The sequence below is a fragment of the Nymphaea colorata genome, chromosome 9 (assembly GCF_008831285.2).
Source record: "Nymphaea colorata isolate Beijing-Zhang1983 chromosome 9, ASM883128v2, whole genome shotgun sequence".
Lineage (NCBI taxonomy): Eukaryota > Viridiplantae > Streptophyta > Magnoliopsida > Nymphaeales > Nymphaeaceae > Nymphaea > Nymphaea colorata.
The window spans coordinates 2,030,609-2,046,627 of NC_045146.1; the positions used below are offsets into that span (position 1 = coordinate 2,030,609).

The 16,019-nt window shown below is 38.9% G+C and overlaps 2 protein-coding genes across 2 annotated transcripts in view; both read left to right on the top strand.

Annotated features, from left to right (window-relative positions):
* Positions 1–10,680, top strand: part of LOC116260169 (phosphoglycolate phosphatase 1A, chloroplastic-like) — a 63,717-nt gene extending 53,037 nt beyond the window's left edge. The window contains exons 10-11 of the mRNA XM_050079531.1: positions 10,274–10,377; positions 10,541–10,680. Coding sequence (XP_049935488.1) covers positions 10,274–10,377; positions 10,541–10,557 — 121 coding nt within the window. The 3' untranslated portion in view covers positions 10,558–10,680. The remainder of the gene's footprint in view (positions 1–10,273; positions 10,378–10,540) is intronic.
* Positions 2,131–7,954, top strand: LOC116260902 (protein WHAT'S THIS FACTOR 9, mitochondrial). Its single transcript, XM_031639434.2, has 3 exons — positions 2,131–3,799; positions 5,857–5,920; positions 7,867–7,954. Exon 1 carries the CDS (start codon positions 2,522–2,524, stop codon positions 3,791–3,793), a length of 1,272 nt encoding a protein of 423 aa, XP_031495294.1. The 5' UTR covers positions 2,131–2,521; the 3' UTR covers positions 3,794–3,799; positions 5,857–5,920; positions 7,867–7,954.
* Positions 10,681–16,019: the final 5,339 nt, after the last annotated feature.

The window sequence follows — 16,019 nt, forward strand, 5'->3', positions numbered from 1 at the left end:
ATCCCAACAAAATTATAGACTGTTTTTCCGTCCTTGTATTGATGCATATCTTCTGCTGTTATCACTCCTGCGTAGCCTGTATGCAGGTTATGTTCGCATTGCTTTTGAGATGGTTAGCTGCCATAATGGATGTACAGGTTCTTAATTATTGAATTACGTAATGTCTTCATTCCTTTCTTTCTGCTTTGCTGTATGTGTTGAATCTGCTATTCTCTTCATCTTGTTGGCATCCATCTTCAGATCGATTCTCCTCGCAGGCACTTCACATTTTCCTTATCAATCCACCCCACTTTTCAATACCTTCCATGGTTTGTTTGAGCTTGCTCTTCTAAACACTAACGTCAATAATTCCTTGCGTTAAGCTATACTGTGGCTGGAGAAACCATGATCACTTGTTCGCCTTATATGCTATCCATGTTTTGAACAACGTGGTATGATCTAAAAGGGACTCAGTTTTGGATCTAATTTTCAAAATCAACTATCGATCAGATCAGTTACAACTCAACCTCTACTTGTTGAACGTAATTGTAAGGGTGAACGTACTGATGGCCTGCAATTACCATCCTAATCACAGCGCCCGGCGATCATCAGCAAAGCGCTGATGGTTTGTGCTAGACGTTTTGACTTATTGGAAAAATTCTAATAGTTCAGGGCGTTTAATTCACTTGGAATCAGTGGAATTCTAGAATCATTATTCTCATCATTTAAAAATGAAAATTGCGTTATCAAACAAAGAATTTTGATTTTGGAATTATAGACTCATTCTATAATCAAAATTCTAGCATTATGATCTATTTGAGCGGGTGGAATTATGATTCCAGCAATCTGGAATCTTTTCATCTCGTTTGGGAGCACAAAGCATGAATGCCTTAATTCATGAATTGTTTAAAATTTTAATTCTCATTTCGTTAAAACAAGTATTTTTAATTATAGAATCAAAATTTCATACTATCAAACCCGAAGAAAAAATGAAACTGGAATTTTCATTACAATTCCAAGTTGATGTGAAAATTTAATTCTCCAATTTTGATTCTAAAGTCAGAATTCGAAGACATCAAACGCCCCCTCAACGAATTGGCTAGAATAACGGAATGGTTCGGAAACATCTCCCTTATTTCTGATTGCATTGCCTGTACAAGAAGCATCATTGACAATAAAAAGAAAAGCCACTTTTTTCTTTCCAACGACGGCGTGGGGAGTTTGGAATCGCCTACGATAATGGTAACAATCAAATCTCACCTTCATGAGCATTTTATCTTCAGAACCCTCTCAGAATTATTTTTATTTCTCGTCCAAATCCTTCCGATACAACGTCATTAGTGTCGTGGTGTATTGCCTAAGATCAGCTGATACACATTTCGTCACCGAACTGAAATGATCTTAGAGGCTCACGTCATTTTTGAAAAATCCTTCTTTTTTTTTATGTTTTTCTAAGTAAAAAAGGAAGTATGCTAACATAAATACGGAGATACGTCCCGATCCACTTGCAAAGATACCACTCCATCAGGCAGCAAAAGGTAATGGGCTCAAATTGGTAGAAGTTTGATACAGTCTCTCTTTCACGTAGAGTAGTTTATCATGCGGTTTTATTGAGAATCAAAGTTTCTACCTTTCTCCCCATTTGTCTAAGGTAACAGACCTATTTTTGGTGTTTTGGGTGCCATCCTAGTATGGTTTAACTTACAGATTGGTTGGTGACCCTTCCCCCTCTTGCGCAGTTAGAATTGATGCTCCTCCTGGCACTCAAACTGAAAAATGGCTGCTTACCAGTTACCAGTCCTTGATAGCATCCATTGGTAGTTCTTAAAAATTTAAAAATTTTATGACTTGTCCCCTTCGCCAGAAACTCAAAAAATCTTCTGGGCCACTGACACGTCTGAATATTAATTTACTGTCATTTGCTTAAAAAAATTTTGATCTTTTGACTTACTTTTATGTGAATATGGTCGGCACCACCCTCACCTATCTCCTGCAGGCTGTAGCTTAGTTGCTGCTACAGACACCATACGCACTTTCTAGTTCAAATTAAACAAGCAACTCAGCCCCGAAAAAGGGTTGGTTATAGTGTGCCATGAATTCACCCAAGTCGTTCATCTGCGCGCCTTCTCTTTCGTCTTGCTGACGCGTCGGGTCGGGAGAAAGTCACCGTGTCTCGATAGAGATCGTCTCTGTCTTCAAGGATGGCAAACTCATAACCTTTTGATGTTTAGTTAGGTTTTGCTATGTGGGTGTCAAGTAAACCCTTACTTCTTTCTTAGTTGAGGTTCGTCGTCTTCATTCTCGATGGCAGCTACTGAACAACTTGGTAAAGCTTTGCGGGTAGTTCCGTTCTCGGATGATTTCTTCGCTTATACGAGATGGATGAAGAGAACGTCCGGTCTTTATGCATCAAAACGCATATACCTGTTGTTGATTCTGATATAACTCGATGAAGAATGTCGTACGATATGATCTCTTTATGTCGGTGATGTGGATGTCCTGAAAGTTTCAGTTTCTACGTGCGAAAGTGCTAGTTTCTCTGATGCGCATGCTGAGAAATCTAAGCATGTTTCTGCTGAGTTCTCCATTTTCCCGTGGAAGGATGAGGGATGCAAGTTTATTCCTTCAGAAGCGCGATTTAGTGAAGGTGAGATTGAAATGGGTGAAAAACAGAGGCCTCGATCACATCATTGACAACGAAACGGATCTGAAAGCAGTTTGCTTGATAAAGGATGCCATCAAGAGGAGCTCTGCTGGGTGCCTGAGCGCCTCCTCACTCTCCGAGAGGCAGAAGCACTTGGGCTTGACCGTGCCCGTGTTGCGGTTTGTGCGAAGGTATCCCACACTCTTCGAAGAATTTCGTGGCGATAGATTTAAGAACGTCCCCATGTTCCGGTTGACGGATACTGCCCGTGTACTTGACGAGCGAGAGCAGCGTATATACCAGAGCCATGAGGAAGATTTGGTGGAGAGGTTGTGCCGGTTGTTGATGATGACCAAGAGCAGGACACTTCCGTTTCAATCCATTGATCCACTGAAATGGGATCTGGGTTTGCCAGATGATTATGTGAAGAGAATTGTCCCCAAGTATTCGGATCATTTTCGAATGGTCAAGCAACAAAATGGTCTGTTGGCTTTGAGCCTGGAAAATTGGCATGAGGAATATGCGGTATCGGAGCTGCAGAAGAGGAGTGAGAATACGGATGAGTATGGAACTTATCGAAATCTTAAAAAGGGACTGTCGTTATCGTTTCCATTGAGTTTTCCTCGAGGTTATGGATCACAAAAGAAAGTGATAGCATGGATGGACGAATTTCAGAAGCTTCCTTACATATCTCCTTATGAAGATCCATCACAAATCGATCCTAATAGCAACCTCATGGAGAAGAGGGTGGTTGGTGTCTTCCATGAACTGTTGAGCATAACAATACACAAGAAGACTAAGAGAAATTACCTAAGGTGCTTGAGAGAGGAGATGACTTTGCCAGAGAAATTCACAAGGATTTTTACTCGATACCCAGGTATCTTCTATCTGTCTCTGAAATGTAAAACGACAACAGTGGCCCTCAAGGAAGGTTACCAGCGAGGAAAGTTGGTTTGTCTCCATCCGCTTGCTGGAATTAGAGAAAAGTACTCTTATGTCATGAGGACAGGAGTTATGTATAGGGGAAGGGGGTTGAAGGGCGATGGCTCGAATCAGCTTGTATTTCCTAACAAAGATAGCTTAGTTCCTGAGGAGGGCGATGAAGTGAGACATGAATCAGAGGACAACATTGAAGATGGTGGTATAGATGATTCTGAAGATGATGACTGATAAGTTGTAATTTATTTTGCCCAGTTTCAGCTACAGACCATTCTGATTACCAAGCAAAATCTATATATTTTATGAGTCATGTTTAGTGTCGGTTGGTATGCTGTAGTGGTGCTCTCTCCTCATTCCTTTTACTGTATCAGCACTCAATTGATTTACTTTAAAATATTATTATTCGGCTTGCTGACTGTCAGAGTTGCTTCTGCCTTTTGTTGAGGTGCGTCATCAACCTAATATGATGCCTAATGCTGGCTACACCTCACCATCCTACATCTGCTCTCTAGCTGTTTCTTCTTGTTCAGCTGCTGCCCACATTAGCAGAATAGTATAGGGAGATAGTTTGGCACTCAAGTGTATAGGGAGATAGTTTGGCACCAAAATCTAGTGGAAATAAAAGTTAGCAATGAGAGTTTTCTTTCATGCTCAAGATCTTCATTTTATACATTCCACTATCCCAGATGAAAATGCAAGAAGAATACTTGCATTCAGTGATGAAGTCAATAACATCCTAATGCACAAATAGGTCAATTGGCTAAGGAGATTACTATTGCATTTTTGGCATACATATATTACTGATGTATTGTTATGCATTGATGCAAGTGCCTATGCTGGTAAAAGTTTGGCAAAACAAGCAGCATCAGATGACAAAGAAGCAAAAATTATTCTATGTTAAGGAAACAAAAAAAGAAATTTGAAACTATCACATATATATGGGTGCAAGAACAGGAAAGTGTAGTAAACTGCTTGGCATGATGCCACAGTTCATAAATGTTGTACATGGGGCCGCAGTATATACCTGAAAACATGTTTTAGAACAGCGTAAAATAATTAAACATGAATATCTCCTAAATGCAAGCTTGTGAAAAGAAATTGTATACTTATATTCATAAACTGAAAATAACAAAAATGAAACAAGCTTGAAAAATGCAAGATAATAGATGACAACATTTGAAAGTAAAAGAACAAAAGTCTATCAGAAATGAGCAAACAAGATTGCACAAAGGAAATAAATAAAGGCATTTGCAATGTGTGCATTGTGTAAAGAGCTGGTGGCTCCATGTCCACAAAGTATCCTGGTTTCAGGCATTATGATAAAGGATAAACTTACTAGTGAAAATGTCTTTTGATATAGAGCTGAAGGCATATAAGAGCCATTATCTGTTGGAGATCAATTCAGATGTTCATAAGAAGATTGCAGTAAGATGCAATTGTGCATTCGTTAAAGTGTCTATGAAATTGCATATATGTGAAACCCAAATATTTAAAGCAGAAGGAAAGTCTGGACACTGTGTCATTATGATACAGGTGCATGGTTTTTCCACACCTATCAGAAGAATGAAAATAGGAACGAGGACACTAGAAAAGCAGGAGGGTGCTGGATGGGAAAGCTATGGGAGGCTTCTCCTTTCTTGAAGGAAAAGCTGCTACGCTTAAATGCACTGCTTCTCTATGCTACTATCTGCAGTGGACTAGGATCGATTGCATAATAATGTTCAAAATAAGCCCAACACTTAATCTAGTCTTCCTGCACAAGCAGTAGCCCATGTACTGAATAATGGTGGTGTAACTTTTTCCAATATAAACCAACCAGAACAGAGCCACTAGCAATATTTATATTATGTTTCCTTGAAGGATGTCAGCATAAATTTAAACACGTGAATGCCACATAGATGCATGTGTTGGTGATCCTATCTCAGTATTATGGGGTCTGGTTTCCTAGGAATTTTGAAAACCAAGCCCATTGCTTCCAAGGGAAACTGAAGTTTTAGACTTTTAGTTGCTTAACCTATGAGTTTCATCATATAAAACTAGTTAGAGATTCTGATGACATGTCAAAAATGTGCTTTTAAAGGTAATAATCAAGTTGTCAAGCAGAAAATCCATAAGCACTTCCTACATAATCTCTTGTTCAAAGCCATTATGCATGAAAATTAACTAATTATTGCCCTATTTTCTGTATGTGATTTTTCCTGTGAGGTTCCAATGTAAATTATTTTATAAATTATTATGCTCCTAATAAAAACAATGTTGAATACTGAAATAAGTTTATGTATCTTGTTTTCCAGGCAGATGGCAAAAACAAAAAAAATAGAGATGAAGCCTGGGTTTTATATGGAGCATGATGAGAACGTATGTTCATTTTTTTCCTTTCCAGATCAATGAAATTCCTAATTGGTTCTAAAGAAAAATATTCTGATCATCATCAAATGTCACTCATTTCATTGTAATAATATGTGTATTTTAATAGGTTGGAGCTGTTGTTGTTGGGTTCAATTGTTATTTCAACTATTATAAAATTCAGTAAGATCACAAACTTTTTCTTGTATCTCATTACAAGGTAGTCTGCTCATCCTTATGTTTGTGCTGGGAACTTCCTGGATCCACATATCATGTGCTAAAACCTTATTCCTAAAAAACGCGTTTTTTTCAAAAAAAATTGAAAAAAATGCGATAAATTAAATTGCCATTTAAAACTAAAAAAAAACGCGTTTTTAACGTTGTTTTTTTGCTTTGTTTTCACTTTTTTCATTTTTTAATGCCAAGCAGTTTTTTTTCATTTTCTATTTTTTATTTGTTGCAAATCTACTTATCTTTTGATGTTTGTGTTATTAGTTTCTTACTTATTTTATTTTCTTTCCCTATTTTTAGTTTTTTAAAATTTCTCTTCTTTTTTTTCGTATTATACTCGAAAAAAACCTCGCCGTTTAAAACTCCAAAATGTTATTTGTAACTATGGTTAAAACATAGATTACCAATAAAATAAAGTTTGCGAAAGGCTATCAGTTAAACTAGCCAAAGGGCACCCTACTTGAAACTTTTGAACTTCTGTTTTTCCAGTGTCAGATCTCCAAATTCAACACCTAAAGAAGTCAGAAGGTGCTTTCCAGACCCAGTAGGTTATAATCAATTTAAGTTCTCCATTGTGCCTCTCTTGTGAGAAGCTTCCCCTGTAAAGTTTTTCCTTTCATGAACTCTTCTTATACCTCTACAAAAGGAATTTTTTTGCACATTGTCGTTGTGTTTTGAAGCATGCATGATGCATATCTAAGATTTTGAAGTTCTTTGGGCAACTGAATCTCTTAATGAGGTTTATTGCCGCCATGATCAGAAATAATTGTTCATTATATGAATTTTACTATCGTGTTGGGACCAATCTGTTATGATTGGAAATTAAAACATTATGGTAATTAACAGATAACTACTTGAATTAATCTATGTGCATCCACCAAATTGAAGTTATCACAAAAATGTTCAACAAATATGTTTATGAAATGTCATCATGCTAGACCATCATGCATATTTTGTTGAACATCCTTTTGGGTGTCCATAAATCATCGTCATCAATATCATTCTCGGGTTTTTATCAGGCAAAGTTTCTCAAAAGTCTTGCTACATTTCATTTTTTAGAAAAATCTTGGAAATTCAGAATGTGTATACGTAAAACAAAAATACTAGAATATCGTGAATTTTACTAATTTTCTGGCAAAAATATTGCAAAACATGCATAGTAGCTATGTATGGATACATACATATATATGCATGTCTTGGACAATGAAAGGTTGCAAGAGAGAGAGAGTCTCAAATTTAAAGATTTTTTTGAAAATAAAGGAAAATGTCATGATAGATATATTTTGGTAATAAATTTAAAATCTCCCAATATCAACTGCATTTTATTGGATAAAATGGTGTAAATACAATCATAGAGGTGATTTATTTACTATGATTAAGATGGTCTATAAGGCTGTGATTAGCTTTAATTTGAGAGTAGTTAGCATCCTTTATCATCTCATATGTTGTCTTGTAAATGAAAGTTATGGAATACTCTGTATACGTGGGAATCCTGGTTGTCTTTTTGTTGCCACAAACCGTGATGCTGTAACTCACCTCACTGATGCTCAGGAGTGGGCAGGTTTGTTCTCTTACAATGCATGTTTTACATTTTTATATTCCTCTTTTACAAGTTGATAACGCGTTTAGTTTAATAAAGCTTCTTTGTCCATGTGTGTTAGTTGTGAGTTTGTTTAATTATTCATGTGAATCAACACTTGTTTAATCAGAACTATTTTTTGGTGCAGGTGGTGGCTCAATAGTTGGTGCACTATGTGGTTCTACTCAAAAGGAACCTCTTGTTGTAGGAAAGCCTTCAACTTTTATGATGGGCTACTTGGCAAACAAGTACAGCACATGGATTCTTATAATCTCTTTCATAGTTTGAATTTTGACACTTTTGATGATTGTGCCGTATGTATTTGGACAAGACTTCTTTCCACACAAACAAAAACATCACTAATTAAAAAAAGGTACCTTATTTAGGTGCCAGCTGAATTATGGAGCCAGCTGTGGACTTCTTCGGAAGTATAACTCAGGAAAAAAATTTAAATAAGTATCCATCTAGGAAGTTTTAACTGTCTCCTTCTCCTTGTTCCTCTTACTTTAATAAGGACAAAAAGCCTCATGTCAATGAGGTAAATTTTCTTTGTTATTTCCTGCTTAGGGAGGACTGTGTCTTAATCTTTTAGGGGCACATGAATTTCCGAAGCTGTAAGGGATCAGCAACTCTAATCTGGCATCTTTTATCAGGTCTCCCATCTCTTCCTAGATGGCCAGAACAGTTCACACAAGGGAGATCAGCATTCTGGATGTACTTCCATTAATCATGATCCCAGTGCTGTTGTTGACCTTTGGAGTGTACTACAGTCTTCAAATCTGATGACTGAATCTTCCTTGGACATTTTGAATTTTTACTTATATCATTAGGCCAAATTACTACGTGGCCCTGTGCTGGTAAGAAAATACTCGTTGGTTCTCCAATCGAGAATTTTCTTTATCCTAGATTACTTCCCTTTTTTTTTTCTTTTCCTTATTAGGGAGGTGAAAGTATTAATCCTTAGCTATTTTTATGTGTTTGAAGTCATCTTATTGACTCAAAGTAGATTTAACTTGTACTAGCAGAGGTACCACATCTGTGAGATCATATTTTATAGAATGCTGCATTCTCATGCTATACATGTTGGCCTTCTTTATTACCGAGATTATCAGCCAGTCCATGGTGGGATCGGAGCAGCTTTTGCCAATTTTCCTGACCTGAGCAACAAGTCATCTCCTCTAAGTTGTGTCAGCAGAAAAAGAGCCTCTTCTAGTTATTGTGTTGGTAACCTTCAATAGCAATTTTGTTGATTCCTTTTAAAACCATTTTCAACATGAGCTGAGCATTTAAACTTTGTTAAATTATCCTTCTTAGAAAATGAACAAATGCTCACTGCAGAAGCTCCCAAAACAATTCTTGTAGGATTTGTTCGTTAAAGAATTCATGTGGCTGGTTGAAACTTAACTTTACTTTTGGAAGCATCTTCTCCTAGTTGTCTTCATCAGAAAAACTAACGCACATCATATGCTCTCATAACTTCCTGTTTTGAGTGTTGCCACACATTTGCAGGTGATGGATTTAAAAATCAGGCTTCCATGACCCCTGCCTAGCAGAGAGGAAGAAACAAGGTAACTAGGCAGAACCGGCAAAAAACTTATAACCCATAGAAGTTGTTGATTGGTAAAGGTCAGGGGCTAAACTAAAAAAACAATCCAACAACAGAGCTTAAAGTGATCATGAAGATAGGTTTGACCGTTAGAGGTATCATATTCAGAACTTAAGTAGGGAAGCCCACAGCAAAAGCAATGAAAAGAGAGAGAGAGAGATTACTTTCACGCAGACTGTAAGTATCTATATGCATAAAGAGCAAATGAAAAAGGTGCTGGTTATCGGAAGCAGGATTGGTTGATGATATGATATTGGATAAAGCATTGTGACACCTTCTGCATAATATATGGGCAAATTATCCCAGCAAAATAAAGTCATGCATAATTAAATGCTTTATGGACTCACTTCGTTGGTTGACTTGTATTCTTTTGGTGTTATAAGAAGTAGATGTTTTCCATGTTATTTTATGCTCTCTAGGAGAATGGTAATGATATTGAATAATCAAGAGAGCTTGAGAGAAATAGTTCTGATTAATTGTAAAAGCATTGTAAGGGCACCAGGGAGCTTGAGAGAATAGTTCTGGATAACTATTAGATTATAAAAGTATTGTAAGGGTCTCATGAGTCGTGACCAGCTGGCTGTGACTACTAGTTATCCAGTACTAGAATAATTATGGATATCAACTACTTTGTGCTCAGTCAGATACAGGCATCTGTGTATGGATATGTGTATTTGTTTTTCTGGCGAGCATGTGTTTTAGAGAGAGAGACCCTTTGGAGCATTTATGATACAATTACATCAACCTGACGCAGAACATGATTTTAGTGTTCTTTGTTTTGGATTCCTTTTTCTTCAGCCTGATGCAGAATATTCAGATTCTTGAACATTGCATAGCTACTGACCTTTACTTGATACGTTTCCAGGAAAAGTGTTAGGCTTATCATGCACAGTAGTTATATTACCAACATTCTCCTAATAACTGATTTTTATATATGGAATTGTTACAGGTTTGGCATACAAAAGTCACAAATATGCATGATGGGTGATAGGTTGGACACTGGCATTTTATTTGGCCAAAATGGTGGCTGCAAAACGCTTCTTGTCCTTTCAGGTGATTTGATAATGATCTATTTCCACTGGCTTGCATTTTTGTCATTTACACGTAAACATGTAACCATGGATTTAAAAATGATCATCATCTCTCTCTCTCTCTCTCTCTCTCATCTAATAGAAGCATGCATAGAAAGGGTCTTTGATACTGGTGAATTCTGTAGGTGGACAAGTATCTTAATGCGTCAAGATCCAAGCAACTCAATACAACCAGACTTCTACACTAACAAAATTTCAGACCTCCTTTCTGCCAAGGCTGCGGTGGTTTGAGAAACCAAATGGTGTGGCATTTTTTCTTCTGTTCGTCTTGACCATTTTTTGTGTATCGTTCCTGCTTGACATGAAGATGGAAGTTGCAGGATAGCAAAGGTCCAGAAATACAATTCCATTTCCATGCCTGGAAACATTTCAATCATCCAAATATTCCAACTGTGCATCTCTTTGTGCTTCACTGTTTTTTTTTGCAAGTAAACATTCTCGGTATCATGGCATTGCCTCCATATTTTTACGCCATTCACATTTTAGTAATCTACAGATTGAGGTTCTCGTGTTCTTAAAGAACAAGTGTCCAATGGAAATTTTGTTAATTAAATTCAATAAAATATGGCAATTGATGCTTGGCCTGTTAAGATGTTATTTTGGTAAAGGCAATAAGACATGCTAATTAAATTTGGATGTGCATGCTTTGTGTATGAAATCATGCAGCCTAGAAGATTTTGAAGGGAATGAATAAATCCAAGTACAGTATGGTCTCTTGTTACAGCATCTGTATCATTTATTGCAGGATGAGGTGCAAGCTGTATAACCCTACCACGTACATGATGAAACTATTGAGTCTTTTGCTGCATTTGCACGTAATTTTGGATTCCCAACAGTATTCCTAGCACTGCTACTGATAAATCTGTCTATCTCTCTCTCTCTCTCTCTCTCTCTCTCTCTGCGTGTGTGAAAAGTGGAAAATTAGAACTAAAGATGATGATAGCTCTTGTTATTGTTCTTACGGAGGAACTTTGCTAGTTGTGCAGCTGTATGGTATGAGGGGATAGCTTGGCACCCAAGTGTATCACATGTAACTGATTGTATTGTTGTGAAGTGTACAAGCATAAACACATTTAGCTTGTCTATAAGAATATTAAACTAGTTTCTATACAGCTAAACAAGAAACAGCTGCAAGCAATGACAAGATTGGCTAGAGATGAGGAGTGTTGAGGAAGAGACTCATGCTAACTGCAGTCTCTCAAAATGAGTTTCTCAAGATGAGGAAGGCTCTCCAGGTAGGCTACTGAAACTACTCTGCCTCAAGTTTAGAAAGCGAGTTTAGTATATCCATAGAACCGAGGTGAGACACCAGAAAGAAGCACAAGGTTCTGATTGTAATTCAAATCTAGTATCTTCAACTTTTCTAGTTGTGCAGCTGTATGGATTTCAGTTATCCCAGTTCTTGACAGCCTTAACTGAAGCAGAATTTTCACTTTCAAATGGAGGCAGGCAGTCATTGATATTCTTGCAATTTCTTAATGATAAAACTCAAACTTTCCTGGCAGTCCAGTACAATCAGCTAGAATTTGAGGTTTCCATAGGCTGGTGAATACATGTCAAGGTTTTGCACCGGTATGCTAGAATGGTGTAATTTTTCAACGGAAGGACCTCTTACACAAAAGCTTCTAATTATTTTTCATGATGATGAAGGCAATGCACAAGCAACTTGAAAAATGATGCTTATAGTTTAAGGACAGTGACAAGATCCTCTGTGTAAACCTGGTATTCCTTTGAATTGTGTGCCATGTGTTCACAAGTTTCTCCAAAGAGCTCAATTTTCTGGCGGCATCAGGTAGATTTTCCTGCTGACTGCAGTACATCATGGGTGGCAACAGTTTTGTCAGCTGTTTTGTTGAATCGAAAGCACTCTTCTTTGATTCATCACCAATCTTTTTAGTGATGACACTTCCCCCAACCCTTTTGATAGAAGTGAGAGCTTGTTACAGCCTGAAAGGAAGAACTTCAAGTGAAGTTGATCGTGAACTAGCTTGAGGTAGTCTCTTCAACATTCCACCATGTGTCACATCCCAGTACACGAAGCTCTCAAGTCCCTATAGATTCATGAACATGAGTTGTTTTGAAGTTGCAGACTGTCAAGTTCACCAAGCAAGGGATTTTGGAGAAACCTGATTTTGTTTCATCTTCTCAGAACAGAGTTTGAGTATTTTCAATCTACCAACGCTTGAAAACACATGTAAAATCGTATCAGTCTATCAAGGATCCGGAAACCTCTGCCTGCTTTGACCAACAGGGGATCATTGACTTAAACAACTAACCTTGCATTTTGATGAGCAATGCTTCATTAGAATTTGCTGAATTTCAGCACCATGACATAGACAAAGGATCAGAACGTTCTCAAGGTTAGAATCAGTCGGCAACTTGAAAGAACATCTGGACGGTTCAATCATTTGAATCCTGTATGCTGCTGGTAGATGTGAGAATTTACTAGCAACTTGCAAGCATATGGGATCCAGATGAAGCAGTCTCAAACTAGACACTCATTTTGAAGGCTTTGTTGCATAAATGAGTGGCGAAAGCTCCATACCGTGATGCTTGTGATATACAAGCCCTCTTGAAGCTAAATACAACTGAAATTAGCATTATCTCAAGTACAAAGCCATGGCCTGACCTGCATCTAGCATTCCATGATATTTGTATCATCACTAGTAGTGAAGGCTTTGTTGCTTCACTAGTAAACAACCATGGTTCATGATATTGGTTTCCTGAAAATTTTTTATGGTTTCCTAGAAACAACCATGATATTGGTTGTGATATCTGGATATGGCTGACGATTCCTATAATACACTGTCATAGTTGCTGTTAGAATATGTTGCTGTGGGAACCGGATCCATTCCTGGACCCGGGTCTATGGGGCGCGGGTACCGAGGAGGGCTCGGTACCCTAGGCGGCATGTAGAAACACGAACCACACAGAGAGAGAGTGGAGAACGAACACACAATCTACGTGGAAAACCTCAGAAAGAGGTGAAAAAACACGGGGAGGCTCTGACCTAGGGGCACACCGCAACCCTAGGAGAGAGAAAATTATATTTCACTTAATTCAACACTAAACACAAGTGACAATATAAAGAGGGAGAGAGGAGAAGCCGCCTAGGGTACCGAGCCCGCCTCGGTACCCGCGCCCCATAGACCCGGGTCCAGGAATGGATCCGGTTCCCACAGCAACATATTCTAACACTCCCCCTCAAGCTTGGCATACATGTCAAACATGCCAAGCTTGCTAACATTCTTTTCGAATGAAGAAGTACAAAGCCCTTTAGTTAGGACGTCTGCAACTTGATCTTCAGACTTCATATATGGCAGAATCAGCTCCTTTGAGTCAATGCGTTCCCGGATAAAATGACGGTCAATCTCCACATGTTTGGTCCTGTCATGTAGAACTGGATTATTGGCAAGATTAATCGCAGACTTGTTGTCACAGTACATCTTCATTTTATCTCCCAGTTCCACACCAATATCAGTCAAAAGAATCTTCAGCCACAGCATCTCTGTAACCCCCATTGCAACAGCCCTGTACTCAGCCTCCGCACTAGACCTCGAACATACTTCTTGCCTCTTACTTCTCCAAACAACTAGGTTACCTCCAAGAAAGATACAATACCCTGTAGTAGACCTCCTTGTGTCAGTGCAACCTGCCCAATCTGCATCTGAGTAGCCCTCAATGGTAAGTTTGTCCTGTCGAGTATACAACAGTCCTTTTCCTGGGTCATTCTTTAGATATCCCAGCACTCTTTCTGCACTCTTCCAGTGACAATCCGTGGGAGCATGCATAAATTGACTTAGCACATTTACCGCATACGTGATATCAGGGCGAGTTAGAGTAAGATAGATAAGCTTACCTACTAGCCTCTGATATCGCCCTTTTCCTTCCTCATCCAGAATAGTGCCCGTCTTGATACTTATCTTAGTTCCCGACTCTATAGGAGTAAGATAGGGCCTACAACCAAGTTTGCCTGTCTCCTTTAGTAAGTCAAGAGTGTACTTCCTTTGATTCATAACCAGCCCTGTCTCTGATCGAGCAATCTCTATCCCCAGAAAGTATCTCAGCTTACCCAGATCCTTGAGGTCGAATTCCTTAGCTAATCTCTCCTTCATCTTTCTGTTTTCTTCTTCGTCACTGCCAGTGACAATCATATCATCAACGTAGACAAGGAGAAGACTCACCAGACCACCTCTCTGCTTTATGAATAGGGTATGATCTCCATTTCCTTGCTTGTACCCAGTAGACTTCATAACGATCCTTAGTCTCTCAAACCAAGCTCTAGGCGACTGCTTCAAGCCATACAAAGCTTTCTTGAGGTGACAACATTTTCCCTCTTGAACATACCCGGGAGGCATGCTCATATAGACTTCTTCCTCCAGATGGCCGTTCAAGAACGCATTTTTAACATCAAGCTGGTCCATGCGCCACTTCCTGTGCACAGCAAGAGCAAGAATAACCCTCACGGTCTTCAACTTTGCAACAGGGGCAAAGGTCTCAAGATAGTCGATTCCATACTTCTGACTGAACCCCTTTGCAACCAAACGAGCTTTATATCGATCTACAGTGCCATCAGGTTTGTACTTCACGTTGTAAACCCACTTAGAGCCAACTAGGTGTGTCCCCTTAGGAATATCAACAACTTCCCATGTTTTGTTCTTAGCTAACGCACCCATCTCCTCTGTCATAGCATGTAACCACTTGGGATCATCCTTAGCATCATCCACCGACCTGGGAATAACAACTTTGGATAAGGTTGTGATAAAACATTTGTAATTTGTACTGAGCTTAGCATAAGAAACAAATCTCTGAATAGGGTGAGAAGTACATGACCTGGTGCCTTTGCGCACAGCAATGGGGAGCTCTTCATTCGATGGACTTGGGTCATCCGGGGAGATCACAGGATTGGGATTGGTTCTATCCTCATCACCAACATCTTCCACTGTAGCTTTCTCCTTTCTGACATAAACCTGGCCAAACAAGTGATCCCGGGCAACAATGGGCTGAGCATCCACCGTGACCCCTTCCATATGGCTGCCCTTCTCATTACTGACCGTGACCGTGTCAATCACACTGGGACTAACCTTGTAATCCAAAAACTCCATAAACTGAATTAGCTGATTAGAGGAATACTCTTCCCCTTTGTTCCCAAGACACTCCCCCTGAAGAGGATTCACCGAAAAATACGACTCATGTTCATGAAATGTGACATCCCTCGAGACATACACTTTGGAAGTAGTGGGATCCACACATTTATACCCCTTCTGAGTGGAAGAGTACCCCAGGAAAACTCCTTTAATAGACCGGGGATCAAGTTTTTTGAGAGTAGGGCTATGATTATGCACAAAACAACTGCACCCAAAGACACGAGGAGTAAGAGGCCACGGATTCTGAGTGGGCCACAGGGTAGAATAAGGAGACTGACCATCCAACACCCTAGTAGGCATACGGTTAATGAGATGTGCACTAGTGAGAAGTGCATCACCCCAATACCGCTTCGGGACATGACGTTGGAACATAATGGCCCGGGTAACATTCAATAGATGACGATTTTTACGTTCAGCTATACCATTTTGAGGAGGGGTATAACTACAAGAGGTTTCA

Bases quoted from the DNA above. Each gene is read 5' to 3' on its own strand.
- LOC116260902 (XM_031639434.2), top strand. From the start codon at position 2,522: ATGCGCATGCTGAGAAATCTAAGCATGTTTCTGCTGAGTTCTCCATTT.